At 44.6% G+C, this 14,332-nt stretch overlaps 1 protein-coding gene across 6 annotated transcripts in view; it reads right to left on the bottom strand.

The window, feature by feature from the left end:
* Positions 1–14,332, bottom strand: part of Numa1 (nuclear mitotic apparatus protein 1) — a 79,165-nt gene that overhangs the window by 32,983 nt on the left and 31,850 nt on the right. For 2 of the 6 annotated variants that reach the window (XM_038323334.1, XM_038323350.1), the window contains exon 2: positions 5,444–5,517. In XM_038323334.1, the coding sequence (XP_038179262.1) occupies positions 5,444–5,485 (42 nt within the window). In that variant the 5' untranslated portion in view covers positions 5,486–5,517. Of the gene's footprint in view, positions 1–5,443; positions 5,518–9,909; positions 9,960–10,310; positions 10,680–10,739; positions 10,938–11,117; positions 11,184–14,332 lie in introns of those variants that run through there. The other 4 variants (XM_038323341.1, XM_038323328.1, XM_038323322.1 and 1 more) reach the window with 4 other exon arrangements.

Here is a 14,332-nt window from a genome sequence, read left to right as displayed (position 1 = left end):
AATTTGGGATCTGTCTGCCTCTGGCTCGAGTGCTGGGATTGAAGTGTCTGCCCAGTTCTAAAAATTTTTTTAGATAAGGAACATGTTTAATGAATAAGTTTTATGAATTCCTAAGGTCCCTTTAGGCTAGCAAAAACTGACTAGACGTATGCCTAGGCTCTCTGTCTTTACTAACTTTGCTAAGTTTAAGCTATTTGGATAAACTGAGTCATACAAAAAACTGATTTTTCTGTAAGGTACACTATAAAAGAATCAGAAAAGTAAGGTTCCCAGTCTCTCTACTGACTGTATTTATGGTTTAGTGTTTTATTTTGATGCTAAAGGATCTTCAATTCAAATTTTTTAGGCTCAAATTCAACAGGGACAAAACTGTAAACTCCTAACCTTATAAAAGGTACCAACTTGTTATAAACTGTTAAAGATAACTAAGACATGCAAGTCAATGTCAGCCACCTTATACATGACCAAAGTTTTTAGTGTGCTCAGAACTATGCTAAGTAAAATGTAATTCATCTACAAGGACAAGCTTTCGCTTTCTGTATATCTTGTCAAGGTTTAAGTCTAAAAACAATTAATTGAAAATAAGTAAAATTTGTCTAGTCAAGCATACTTATATTATGGTACTCATATTATGGTCCTCAAACCCCTCAGAAAAATGCTGAATATGGCATTTAAAGTGTTTAAGGAAGGGCTGAAGAGATGGCTCAGAGGTTAAGAGCACTAGCTGCTCTTCCAGAGGTCCTGAGTTTAATTCCCAGGAGCCACATGGGATCTGATGCCTTCTTCTAGCATGCAGGCCTACATGCAGACAGAATGTTCATACCAGGAAAAAAAAAGTTAAGGAAAAAAGCTTCCCATGATAAACAGAAATGTCAACTCCTGGTGGCAGCCCTGAGCCTCCAGAGAAGATGGGCAGATTTCACCTGGAACTTGCTTCAATATGGCTGTAATAGTCAACGGGAAGAGAACTTCACTTCACTAGAACCCTGCCCCAACTGTGAACAAGTGGAACACTGAAAAAATACACTGCCCCTCCTTACTTTGCCAAGGTGGGTCAGTTTCCCAAATCCCTCTACAAGAAAATCTCTCAGATACTCTGGCAGCCCTGGGACCTCTGCCACCAACGTCATCAAGATCACCATGGGGCCTAGGCTGGCTGTCCAAGTAGCCAGTAAGTCTCTGTCATTTTTTTTTTTTTTTTTTTTTTTTTTGGTTTTTTTCGAGACAGGGTTTCCCTGTAGTTTCTAGAACCTGTCCTGGAACTAGCTCTTGTAGACCAGGCTGGCCTTGAACTCAGAGATCCGCCTGCCTCTGCCTCCCGAGTGCTGGGATTAAAGGCGTGCGCCACCACCGCCCGGCTGTCATTCTAAACTGATACAGAGGACATCTGGTTTATACTTCTTACTCATCTTTATTCTGCTCAGATTTCTGTGGTAGCACTGATGGTGGGCCCTGGACTTACCAGTGTAGCCAACCTCAGCCAGCCCTTCCCTGTAGACTGCAGCTGCCAAGATTCATCTTAAAACATTTTGCTTTACAGTAACTTTGGGTGCAAAAATTGTACATGTTGTCTGCAAATGATACTAATCTGAGAACTTTAAAAGAAAGTTTAAGGCTTGGAGAGATGGCTCAGAGGTTAAGAGCACTGGCTGTTCTTCAGAGGTCCTGTGTTCAATTTCCAGCAACCACAGGGTGGCTCACAACCATCTGTTAATAAGATCTGGTGCCCTCTTCTGGCCTGCAAGCAGACATGTAGGCAGAACACTGTATATGAAATAAATAAATTCTAAAAGGAAAAAAAGGAAGTTCAAATTATAAGTCTCTCAAATGAAAAGGCGCTAAAACTGAGGCCAATTACTGAACTGGTTCACATGTAAAACTCAGGCCTTGCCCTCTCCTCCCCCCAAAAAAGCCGAGTGGCACATGACTTTAACCCCAGCACTCAGAGGCGGGCAGGTCTCTGTGAGTTCAAGGTATACAAAGTGAGTTCCAGGATAGCCAGAGCTAAACAGTGAAACCCTGTCTCAAAAAAAAAAAAAAGAAAGAAAGAAAAAGGAAAAAGATAAAGAACCCTCCCCAGTCTACCGCCCCCCCCCAAAAAAAATCAGGCCTTGATTTTTTTTTTAAATTGTTTATTTATTATGTATACAATATTCCATCTGTGTGTATGTCTGCAGGCCAGAAGAGGGCACCAGACCTGCTCTTCCAAAGGTCCTGAGTTCAATTCCCAGCAACCACATGGTGGCTCACAACCATCTGTAATGGGGTCTGGTGCCCTCTTCTGGCCTGGAGGCATATACACAGACAGAATATTGTATACATAACAAATAAATAAATATTTTAAAAAATCCAAAATCATCTCCTTTTAAATGCGTACAATTTGCCGGGAGGTGGTAGCACATGCCTTTAATGCCAGCACTCTATGTGAGTTTAAGGCCACCCTGGTCTTCAAGAGCTAGATCCAGGACAGGCTCCAAAGCCACAGAAAAACCCTGTCTTGTAACCCCCCGCCCCTCAAAAAAGCCTGGAACCTAGGTAAAGTATTCAGAGGGAATGAATGCTTGCTCACTAACAAGACTGAAAATCATGCCAATTAGCTGACTTAAAGTCATTTAAGGAATTTAGACTCATCACTTCTAACAATAAAGTAATAATCCAGAAATGGTTTCATTCATAAATATGAGAACGTTTTTCTTGTTATTTGCTCTAGGATGGGAAACCATTCAAAGGTGAAGAGGCTGAGGTTCTTGCATGTCTAGCCAGAGTGTAATCGTCAGGGTGGAGACACAGCTCACTGGCTAACCCACGCAATGCCTGGAAGGTCTGCAACAATTTACAGTTTCAAACTTTACATTTTAACTAAAGCAAAATAGAAACCACTGAAATTTGGGGGGGGGGGGACTTTCACAAATAGCATCTTAATACATTCATCATAAAGATTCTTTTCGGGGAGGAGCTTATTTCTTTTTTGGTTTTGGTTTTTCAAGACAGTGTTTCCCTGTGTAGTCCTGTCTTGAAACTCTTGTAGACCAGGCTGGTCTCAAACTCACTGAGATCCATCTGCCTCTGCTCAAGTGTTGGGATTAAAGGCGTGTGCCACCACCACCACCACCGGTCTGATTCTGGAAATGGAAACCAGGACACAGTGAATATAGACAAGTGCCCTCCACCAAGCTACACTCTACAGCCCTTGACAAATTATTTTTTTTTTTTGGAGGGGAGCTCCTGGGGCCCCAAATTAGAGTTCAGCACTTGCTAGTATGTGTTCAATACTCAACTTCATACAGTCTCAGCACTGACAAAAGCGTTTTTCTTCTAGTCCTTCCCCTAGGAAATTATTTTACCTTTAAGATTTATTTTTAGTATGTGTATGAATATGCACCTGCATGAATTTATGTTCAGCAGGCACCCTCTGAGATCAGAAGGCATCAGAGCCCCTAGAACTGGGGTTATGGGCAAATGTAAGCTAGCTGTCTGATGTGAATGCTGAAAATCAAATGCTCTTAGCTGGTGAGCCATCTCTCCATCTCCTTCTCTCTAGGTAAAATTTTAAAAGACAGTTTTAATTAGCAAATATATGTATATATTTTATTCTGTGTGTGACAGCATGTATGATGTGTTGTGTGTATATATTATGTGTGCATACATGAGCACACAACCCACAGTATATGTGAACTTGGGCCCTCACGTTTCTGTTTTATTATTGAGCCATCTCTTTAGCACTAGTAATTTTATACCATTCTTTTCACATAATAAAAGCCATGTTTTAAAATGCTATTTTATAAAATTAATTCATGAGTGTTTTGCCTCCTTGTATGTAGGTGCATCAAATGCATGCAGTGTCTTAGGAGGCCAGAAGATGGAAACCCTGGGACTGGAGTTACAGATGGTTGTGAGCCACCATGACTGGTGAGGACCAAATCTGGGTCCTCTGCAAGAGCAAGAGCAAATGCTCTTAACTGCTGAATATTTCTCCGCTCCTAATGAATAAATCTTAAAAAAAAAAAAAAAAAAAAAAAAAAAAAAAAAAAAAAAAAAAAAAAAAAAAGCTAGTCTTCTATCTATTCAACAAGACTAGCTTTGGGTGGTGTGAAGGCTGCCAGTGAACTCTCCTCCTCTCTATTGGGAAAAGTCAACGAAGCATTTGCAGAAAACCCAGGGCTCATCAATCCTGTTATGGATTGGTTATGGAAATGGTTGGCTGATCAAGAACACTGAGCAAACGTTCAGAATCAGATGAACTAATGAGTAAAGGAGCACACTGAGAAATATGTGAATTGCACGGGGACTGAACCCGACATCCCTGATAAACCAGCGCATTCGCTCCAGCACTGTTGTTTTAGATTAATGATGGACAGAAGACTTTAAATAACCTTTAGCAATACTGACGAAGCATTCTCAATACTGCTACCGGAAAAAAAAAAATCACCCTTAACTTCCTAATGGTTATAGATAAACACAATATACATCACTTTTATAATACCATAGACTGGGTATTTAGACTAAACTCTGCTATTCAAAATTTCTGAGAGTATGTATAATAAAAAGTGGATATACGAATCCTGTACTTTAGAATAGCAATGCTATCCTAAGCCTCACATAATATTGCAACTCATTTGCATCTATCTCTGGATTTAGGTAAAGACTTAATGATCTTCCTACTGTGAGTACAGGAAAGCTTGTGCCAAGTGAATACTACATATGGCTGCTGCCATTTTTATTTAGTGAAACAACAGCTTGCAGCTCACTAAGAACAATATTAGAAAGGAAACAGGACAATGGAAGCAGACAGAAGTATAATCAAGAAAGTGAGGAAGACATTCGAAGATTAGGTATTTGAAGACCAAAGTTCCTGCCAATGTGGGACAACAAGGTTCACAGACAGTCCTTCAGTCAGAACAGTATACAGCCTGGTGTGGTAGGTACAACATCTGATCCCAGCAAAGGCCAGGCAAGGATAGCTACAAAAAGGAGCTTCTCAGTCAGGCTCCTTCCCCCCTTCCCAATCTTAAGATATTTGCAGCCTATACAATTTACCCAAATAAAGTATATAATTGAGTGGCTTATAATCTACATCTGCAGGGTGTTGTCACCATCAGCATAATCTGACGTTAGGCTATTTTTATCTACCCAGTTATTTTATAAAAATCCCAGGTAGATAAAATCCAAGGTGTGACCCTGTCACACCAAAAAACAAAAAGCTGCAGAACAGATGAATGGGTTTGCACGGAGTCCCAATGTTCTGTTCCATGACCAAAAGGAATACCTCAGAGAAGCCTGCATTGAGCTGCAAGTTATCACTGTCAGCAGCAGCAATATCTTTGGCAATATGAAAATTGCCTGGTCTGCAAACAAGAGGACTTTGCAGAGCACTGGCTGATAGAATGTTCTTCTGATACACATCTTTCCTAAAGATGTACCGCAAAAAAAGAAAGTTACTCACCCAAGAGAGTAGCGTGGCTGCTCGGGTAGCATGGAGTGTCATCTTGGAGATCCCAGTCAGTCACTCCAATGCACCTGGAACCCAAGAGAAAGAGCATGCTCAATAAATCAGATTATCTCCCATAATTGAATAGAAGAAAAGTTGTTCCATTTACCAGCTCTGAATACATCAACAAGTCAATAGCCCTCAACCCACTAAAGGTAGCACAGAAATTCTGAGACTTCAGAGAAAACCCATAGATTACTCTAGAGCTTGTCAAGGACTAACCGCAAAGACTCTTGTACTCAAGCGAATGCTCTTATCACCCAGTAGATGGAAAACACAGCTTTCAAAGTTGGTCTGCAGCCCTGTTCTTTGGGACATGGTGCCCTTCAACAAGGAACAAGCCTGGTTTTCTAAAATGACCAGGGTCTGAACACTAATTTTATTGGTCCATGGTCATACGACATTAGACAAATAGCATAATCTCTTTTTGTCTGCTTCTTCATCTGCAAAATGCATCCATATAAGCCTCCTTGCCCTCCTGTAGTAACGCAAACAGCACAGTGCCTCTGACAGGTAATCAATCATAAATGATTTCTGTTTTAAAATAAAAGCTGATTTCTTGTTCGGTTTTACAACCAAATCATTAGACTTGAAAATCTGCTTGTCTCTGCCTTCCCAGCACTGGGACCTAGCGAGAAAACCACAGCACTTAGCTTTCAGGTGGATACTGGAGATATTAACTCAGGTTCATGACTGGGCAGCAGAACTTTACCCGCTGAGATATTTCCCCAGCATGGTCCAAGATTAGGCATTTACCCCAATGCCCTTTTCCCCTGGGAATCTGCCATTTGCCTGCTAAAAGACCCATGGGATCACAGACATGGGTAAATATTTCCCAGCACTTCGTATCAGCCCCCATGATCCCCACAATCTCTGAGAGCACAACTGTCCTCTTGCACTTCCTGCACAACTGCCCACTGTATCACTACTCTAGGAGGATCAACAAGAAAAGAAAGGCATTTCACCTATACAGTTTTATAAATATTAGCATCTCTATGATACAAGGTCAGTTAGACTCAAAAGCTGCTAAGTACTTTCTGAATGCAAAGTACTAAGTATAAAGATTAGTTCAATTTTTGTCAGTAAGTCAAATAATGAAAAAGAGATTCACTATCTGGTCCACTTCCCATCACCCCTTGGAACCACCTACCCAAATGTTCTGTACTCATTAACCAACCAAAACAGGTGTTTTCTTAGTCCCTACTTGTTTTTCCTGTCCTGGAAGCTACGTGGGAAACAGAAGTCAATGACATCATCACTGCCTTCGAGGGGTTTTAAGAGGGTGAGGAGTAAAATTAAACATACCTGAATCACTAATAGAAGAAAATAATTAAGTGTTAACTATAAGTGAATGCTAATTATAACTACTTCTGAGCCTGCAAAACCCAGCATTTAATATCTAATCTATCACCTGTCATATCAGTGTCAGACTGAGAAATGGGTTAAATTACCCAGTCTTTGGTGGGCATGAGCACACTTTCTCAGAGGGGCAGACATGCTAAGGGGCCCATGTATTCCTCAGTCCTAAATGATTTCCCTCAAGTATAGCCTGTCTGTGAGCACTGACTGTCCAGCCCTTGGGATCAGGGAGATAATCTCAAACAGTGTAATGAAACTGGGCTTTCTGGAGGTAGCTGCCACCACAGCTTGAGAGGCCAAGCTCAACCTACAGGATGAAGGGAACAATGTCAACTGCTCGCCAGGGTGCTAGTCAGGGTTACAGCTTAGTGTGAAGTGCTTACCTAACCTGTGCAAGGTCCCAGGTCCAGTTACCAGCACTGGGGAGAGTCTCTGTGATCTTGAGTAACAAGGTAAATGTAGCTGAGGCCTCTCCACAAATCCTCACTACTCAGAAACTTTATGTGCAACTCCCCCTGAAACCTGAGGCAGCCCCCACCCAGAAGACTGGGTGATGGTGATGGAAAAACAGATCCCTACATTTGTAGCCTCCTGTGAACCATTTCACATATCTGAGACCCACCCCGACTTAATCTGACTGTGCATGTACACACGCACTCAAAAATAAAAATAAAAACAAAAATCCCAGATGGTAGGCCAGGACCCTGAATTTCAGAGTTCCCAAATACCTGATTCTTTGAAAATGAAATGTACCCATAATCTAAAACTGGAGCTTCCCAAAGCTGATAAAGCACCCTCTCTTTTCCTCATTCCAAGAAAGAGAAAGCAGTGACCTGCTAGCGTCCTTTGTCCTCTTTACACTTCCCGAGTTTCCATAACATAGTTCCCTATATCAGGACCACAGTTACAACCAGTTACATCCCATTTCCACAAAGGATGCGTCAGGGCAAGGAGAGCGACACTAAAGGGATTTACTGCCGCCTGGCCTGTGCTCTCTGGATCTGAAGGCGGTAAAGACTAGCCAATGGCTTCCTACAAAGACTGAGGCTAATGTAAACCACCTGCTAGATGCAAGGACCAGAACAGCGGGTCAGGTTGCTGAGTTCTGGGGGGGGGAGGGGGGGTCACAGACAAAACTAGCTTTTGGGGGAAACCAACTGATGTGCCAGAGGGTCTGAGAGGCAGAACTCCTCCCATGCTCATGCTCCACCCCCAGTCTAAGCTCCAGCTCCCCCTTAGAGGCTGTCTGCCCGAATACCACCACCTTAGCTCAAGATAACACCACAGGGAACTTTGATCCAGAGAGCTACTAACCTGTTCCAACTCTCAATTTATAGGCCCCTGCCAATAATGAATCCTCACTCTTTACTGCTCCTAATCCCAGAATTTCAGAGTCACAGAGGTTTCCACCTCAAGGAATCATCCCTCAAACCTTACCCCAGCCCCAACTCAAAGGTTCCCAAGGCAGAGAAAATGGCTGTTCCGTATGTATGCCCAAGCTCGGGAGCAAAACTTACCACCACTTACTCTGGGAGCCACCCTGTCCGTAACTGTAAAAATTGCAGGCTCTTGTAACCCTCTCTAAAAGACATACCTCTCCTCCAGCTGAGCAACATCTGCACTCACTGAACACTGATGCTGGGAGCTCCTCTGGGAGGAATCCATCAAGAGACTCAGGCAAACAACCATTTGGACCTTACCTGGTACATTACACTAGAGAGCCCTGGTAAAGGCCAAGCTACCTTGATAAAATGTTAATTCAACAAACAAGGGAGGCTGAGACAGGAGGACTGCTTGAACCCCACCTTAAAAAAAAAAGCCAGGTGTGGTGGTCCACGCCTTCAATCCTAGCTCTCAGGAAGCAAAGGCTGGCACATCTTTGTGAGTTCAAGATCAGCCTGGTCCACATACCAAGTTCTAGGTCAGTCAGTCAGGGTGACATAGTGAAATACTGCCAAAAAAAAAAAAAAAAAAAAAAAGCAGGCTGGAGAAATGGCTCAGCAGTTAAGAGTGTTAACTGTTCTTCCAGAGGACCCAGGTTCAATTCCCAGCACCCACATGGCAGTTCACAACTGTCTGTAACTCCAGTTCCAGGGGACCCAACATCATCGTGCAGGCAAAACACCAACACACATTAAAAAAAAAAAAAAAGCCAACAACTACTCCATGAGGTGTAAATCTTTTCTACTCTGGGGAAGAGCTCCGGGTAGGTTGAGTGGACCAAATCTAAACAGTCTCTCTGCATTTCTGAAATTAGAAGCAAATGAGTTTGCCAGATGAATTCTCTACTCGCTCTCAGGGACTCACTTTGAGCTCAGGCCTTGTCCTCTTCACAGACCACCCTCTTTGTAACCTAAATTTTGGCTAAGAGTCCTGAAGCTCTGGAAAGAATGAAGAGATGAGACTTCTGGGGAAATCTACATTCCTTGTTTCTTCAAAGGTTGCTTATCAAAGGTTCTTGATGACTCACACCTCCAGAGCACTTGGAGAGGCTGAGACAGGAGAATGGCTCTGAGTTCTAGGGTAGGCAAAGACACACAGTAAGTCCCTGTCTCAAAAGGGGGAGGGGGTAATACCTGAGGAGTTAATGACCTAAAAGCCTCAGGTGCTCTGAGAATCTCCCAACAGTGAAGCTGACGGGGCTCCTAACGATAAAGTCCAACACCAATCGCCTTGAGTATTTACGACAGCGGGAGTAAAGATCTACAGATGGAATCTCCCACCCAAAAAAGTTCCCTTGTCTGCCCTAGAAAGCCCAAGTCCCCTGCATCTCGAGAGAGACTGCTGCCCTTCGTTGTTCTAATTAAAGGACAATCTGCTTCTGCCGAGGTAGATCTCTTTATTTACACATCACCTGGGTCCGTCTGGAGCTAACAATACTGATACCCATTCCTTTCCCCCATATTTTGCAAGATCTAGATCCGAAAGATGTTGACAGAAAGGCTGCAATCATGAACTATAACTGCGGCCTACAGACAGAGTGCACACACACACACACACACACACACACACACACACACACACACACACACAGCCCTCTGGGGCAGTTCATCAGCACCTACCTCCAACCACTACATTTCCACACTCTGATCCCTGGCAGCTGACAAAATGTCCAAGTTTTCATTGTCCAACACTGCAAACGCACCTAGGACCCCACAAGGAAATTGGGAAGCCCTCTACTGGGCCGCCTCTAGGACAGGCGTGTACACTACTCTTTCCAAACAAAAACACGCTGACATCTGTGAGGGGAAAGAAAGGCGCCAACTCCCGGATGTTGGCACGCTCCGCTGCCAGCGTCTGTTTCTCAGCGTGTTTACTTGCTCTCCCTTTCCTCTTCCTCCCCTCTAAGGATGGCGCAGGAAAGGGAGCTGAGGGGGATGAACACCCCACCCCCTCATCCATTTTTGAACAACAAAAAGAGAGAGAAAGAAGGAGGAAAAAGTCTTAGTGCTGGGAACCTTACCGGACTCCTAAAGCCAAACGTATCTACAGGTTTTAATCCGCCATTAGCATTTAAATCTTGAAAGGACAGGAGAAAATGGGGGGGGGGGCAATGGAAAGAACCCCACACACAAAAGAAAAGTTGTTGGGTTTCTTCACAGTCGGCCAGGCAGAAGCAATCTTCCTGGCTGACAGCCAGAAGTGCGTCACAGTCAGGAGTCTGCTTTCTTTAAAGGAACAGCGTGCTTCCGTGCGGTCTGGGAGCGACAGCGAAGCCAAGAGCTCTGGGGGAGGGGGCACGCCTGCCAGTCCCCTAAAAACAGAGCAGAACGCGTGGGAGCAGGGCACGCTCCAGCAGGGACCTTTGCTGAAGGGACAGCGCGCGCAGCAAGGGCCGGCCGGCTGTGGCGTAAACACACAAAGCGCACCCGCCGCGGCCGGCCTCACCAACCTGAGATGGCCGGGACACTCCCCCTTCGCTGCTTTCCAGCAGGGCTTAAGGTAGTAGTGGTGGCCTGTCCACCTCTGAGACCGGCCCTGTCGGGCAGGCCCAGAGCCGCCGAACCTAAGGCCAGCCCCTGGCGGGAAACGCGCCCTGCGCAGAAGCCTGAGAGCCGAGCGCCGGGAGCCGCACAGCGCAGGCCTTTAACAGGGGCAGCTTCCTGCGGCGCCTGCGGCAGGGGGCGTGTCTGCAGCGCACAGCCGCCTGCCCGCACGCCCGCCCGCCCGCCCGCTCGGCAGCACACAAAGCGCAGGCCTCCTTCCTCCACCTTGCCTGCCCCGGGACTTGGCCACCCTAGCCCATTCCCTGCGAGAAATCAGCCCGTACCTTCTACGCAGCAAGGCCAGGATGTCATACTGTGCCCGCTCCTCCCACTCAGCCACCCAAACAAGCAACCCAGACAGATTCTGGCTGCTGCGGAACGCAGGCCTGCGCTGTCCTGTCCTGGCGGCTGCGCTATTGTTGACTGGAATGGCCGCCAAAATCCCAGTAGAGCTGCCAGAACCTAAAATTCCCCGTTCCTCTGGGCATTTATGGGGAGGGGCTGAGGGGCCAAGGTACACTTTTGAGTATGGCAGGCACTGGCTGGAACCCTCAACAGACACAGGCAGAGGGGTTCATCCCTAGAGTCTGCTGCAACTACATGATTAAAAGAAAAAATGTCTGACTCAGACAAAACCACGACGGCGCTTTCACCCACTGGACAGCCAAAACTGCTGGGGAAGCCTACCAGATAGTTAAATGGAATTTCTTCATTTTACAACTAGAAACATTTATTGAACTATGTGCAAAGGAATTGCTATTAAGGATTGTTGAGAATACCCATGCAAGAATTATAACCAACATTTGAGGTAGGGTTATAATTCCACAGGCCAGAAATAACTAAAACTTTTGCTCAAAGACGGTTCATGTTAACTCACATAAAAGATGCAAAAAAAAAAACTAACCAGTTTAGAGTAAGATTAGAAACTGAAGTGATATTTTAATCTGGATCTCAAAACACCAAAGCAAATTTTTCCTCTGGGGAAAGGGAGAAGGCAGAAAAGTGTTGTAGCAGTGAAGGAACAGATACCAAGGGTGAGGTGGGGACAGAATGGAAAATCCTCCACTTCAAGGAATCACACAAAGGACTGTGAGTGATTTTAACAGAGCTGTGGTGTGAGCCAGATTACCCGGAGATGGGTCTCTAGCAGCGCTGGGAGTCAGAAAGCTACCCCAGTAAGAAGGGTGCTGAGGACACAGATGGTGGAGTAAAACAGAATGATGAAAAGGGGAAGAAGGATTAGAGAGAGAGGCTGAAAGAAAGCAGGGAGGAGACCCAGACCCACCGTGGTGGTGCATGCTTATAATCCCAGCAATACAGAGGCCGAGGCAGAAGGCAAGGTCAAGCAAGGCCAGTTTGGTCCACTACTAGAGTTCCGGGCCAGCCACAGAAACATAGTAAAATGCAAACAAAACAAAACTAGCAGGAGGAACTGTAGTGGGAGAAGAAACAGATGGGACGATATGTGAATCAGATGCGAGGGTGCCATGAAGCAGACAGCGGCCGGTGTTTACTGAGTACACACTAACATGCCCAAGCCATTCTACTGACCTAACGAGCACCATCTCATTAGGCTTCACGGCCTCTCCATGGAGCAGGTGGATTACAGCTCATGCAGAGAGACTCCCACACATCATCATCACTACATAACCCTGGTCTGTCTCTGAGCTGCAGACTCCTATGAAGAACAAATTAGAGCCTCCTTTGCTTTAAGGTCTGATTATTAACTCAGTAGCATCAGTAAGGTTGCTCACACACTGACTTTGAGCACATAGATGCTCATGGATGCTTCACATAGGCTGGTTCCTGTCACCACAGTGTCCTGGCAGATGTCACCAGTGTGGAAGAAGTTGGAGATGTTCCTCCGGCAACAGGAGATGGTGCCTTTTCCCCACCAGCTCACCTCTTGACTTTTACCTTATAAGGGACACCTCAAGTCTCAATCTGCCCAACAGTCAACAGGTAACAGTACTAGACTATTGGGAACAATATCACTTGGGAACTTCATATACTACATTTTCATGTTTGGATTTTTTTTTTTTAATTTTTCAAGACAGAGTTTGTCTGTGTAGCCCTGGCTGTCCTGGAACTTGCTCTATAGACCAGGTTGGCCTCTAATTCAAAAGATCTGCCTGCCTCTGCCTCAAGTACTAGGATTAAAGTCGTGCACCACAAAAGCCCGGCTGGATTTATTTTTAAGAGCCAAGTACAAGAAGGCAAGATGGCTCAGAAGGTATGCCTGATCTGAGATGAAGTCCTGGAACCTACATGGTAGAAGAAAACTGCCTCCCAAGGGCTATTTTCTGACACACACAAACACACGTTTTTAAAATACTTAAACACTGTAATAACCATGTACACATATCAAAAAAATCTTAGATGATTTGCACATAAGTCCTATGTTCCATCTAGAATGCCAACTCCCTCTTAATGATCAGCCATAGTCTCTAGCTTACACGGCTCATTAAATCTGTTCCACTGAACTATAGTGTATGGCAGCCTTCCAAACACAACCTCTAGCCACCAAGAGAAGAATGTCTATGCTAGGTAGAGGAGATGAGGTGAGACAGATATATACCACTGCAGAGACTTTGCTTTCCCCAGGCTTTCCTCACCATCCCTTTGTACTCTGTACTTAGCAACTGCTATTAGTAGAAACGAAGGCTCGTATTCAAAGGACCATCACAAATATGAATTTACATTTCATAGCAAGAAAGTGACAAAAAATAACTTAAAGACTGGCATAATCAACACCCCAGAGATTGTGTAAAAATAAAAGGCCTGCTAAACTCCCCACCCTATCTCTGTAGTCCTATTTGGAACTGTCAGTCCTGAAACCTCACACCTAAGACAGAACTGGTACTGTATCTCCCATCTTGCTCCTGCTCTAAACACAAGGTGACTGGTTCTAGGTGGCCAGCCTTAGGTTTGAAATCTCCTCTGGAATTTCTATACCAAGTCCTTAAACTTTTTTTTGTTTTTATTCATCATTTCTTTTATTTCTCTTTATTATTATTAATATTATTACTATTTGCTTTCGCTGTGGTCACTATCATTAGTAAAATCCTTTCTTCACCTTTCCTAGACCTGGGGCTCCTGGCTTTAAAAGTTTCCACTCAGGCTGAAGGTGCCAAAACTGCTTGAGATGTGGCCTTGAACTCCGTCTGGGAACACGGTGAGAAGGAGGCAGAAGAAATCATTCTTGGTTTTAAAAAATTAAAAAACAAAACAAAACTCCACAATCTATAGGTCATTCTTTATTCCACTAGTGATCAAACTGCCCAGAGGAAAAGCTGGAGGGAAAAGAAACAGGCCAGTGGGCAAGTGAGGAGAGTCGGCATCCCAAGGCTTCTTCCAGCCATGGAGCGATGTAGGGGAAGGAAGGACCGGGCTTAAAAAAAAAGAAAGAAAGATAAATAAAAAGAGAAGAGAGAGAGTTCAGTGCCATGAGAAAGACTGTTCCAACTCTAGGGCCACCTGCAGCCCCCACCCAGGCCAG

Source organism: Arvicola amphibius, chromosome 1, assembly GCF_903992535.2.
Source record: "Arvicola amphibius chromosome 1, mArvAmp1.2, whole genome shotgun sequence".
NCBI classification, from domain to species: Eukaryota; Metazoa; Chordata; class Mammalia; order Rodentia; family Cricetidae; genus Arvicola; species Arvicola amphibius.
Note: the sequence above shows the minus strand (reverse complement) of the source record. Positions and strands in the feature narration are given on the sequence as shown.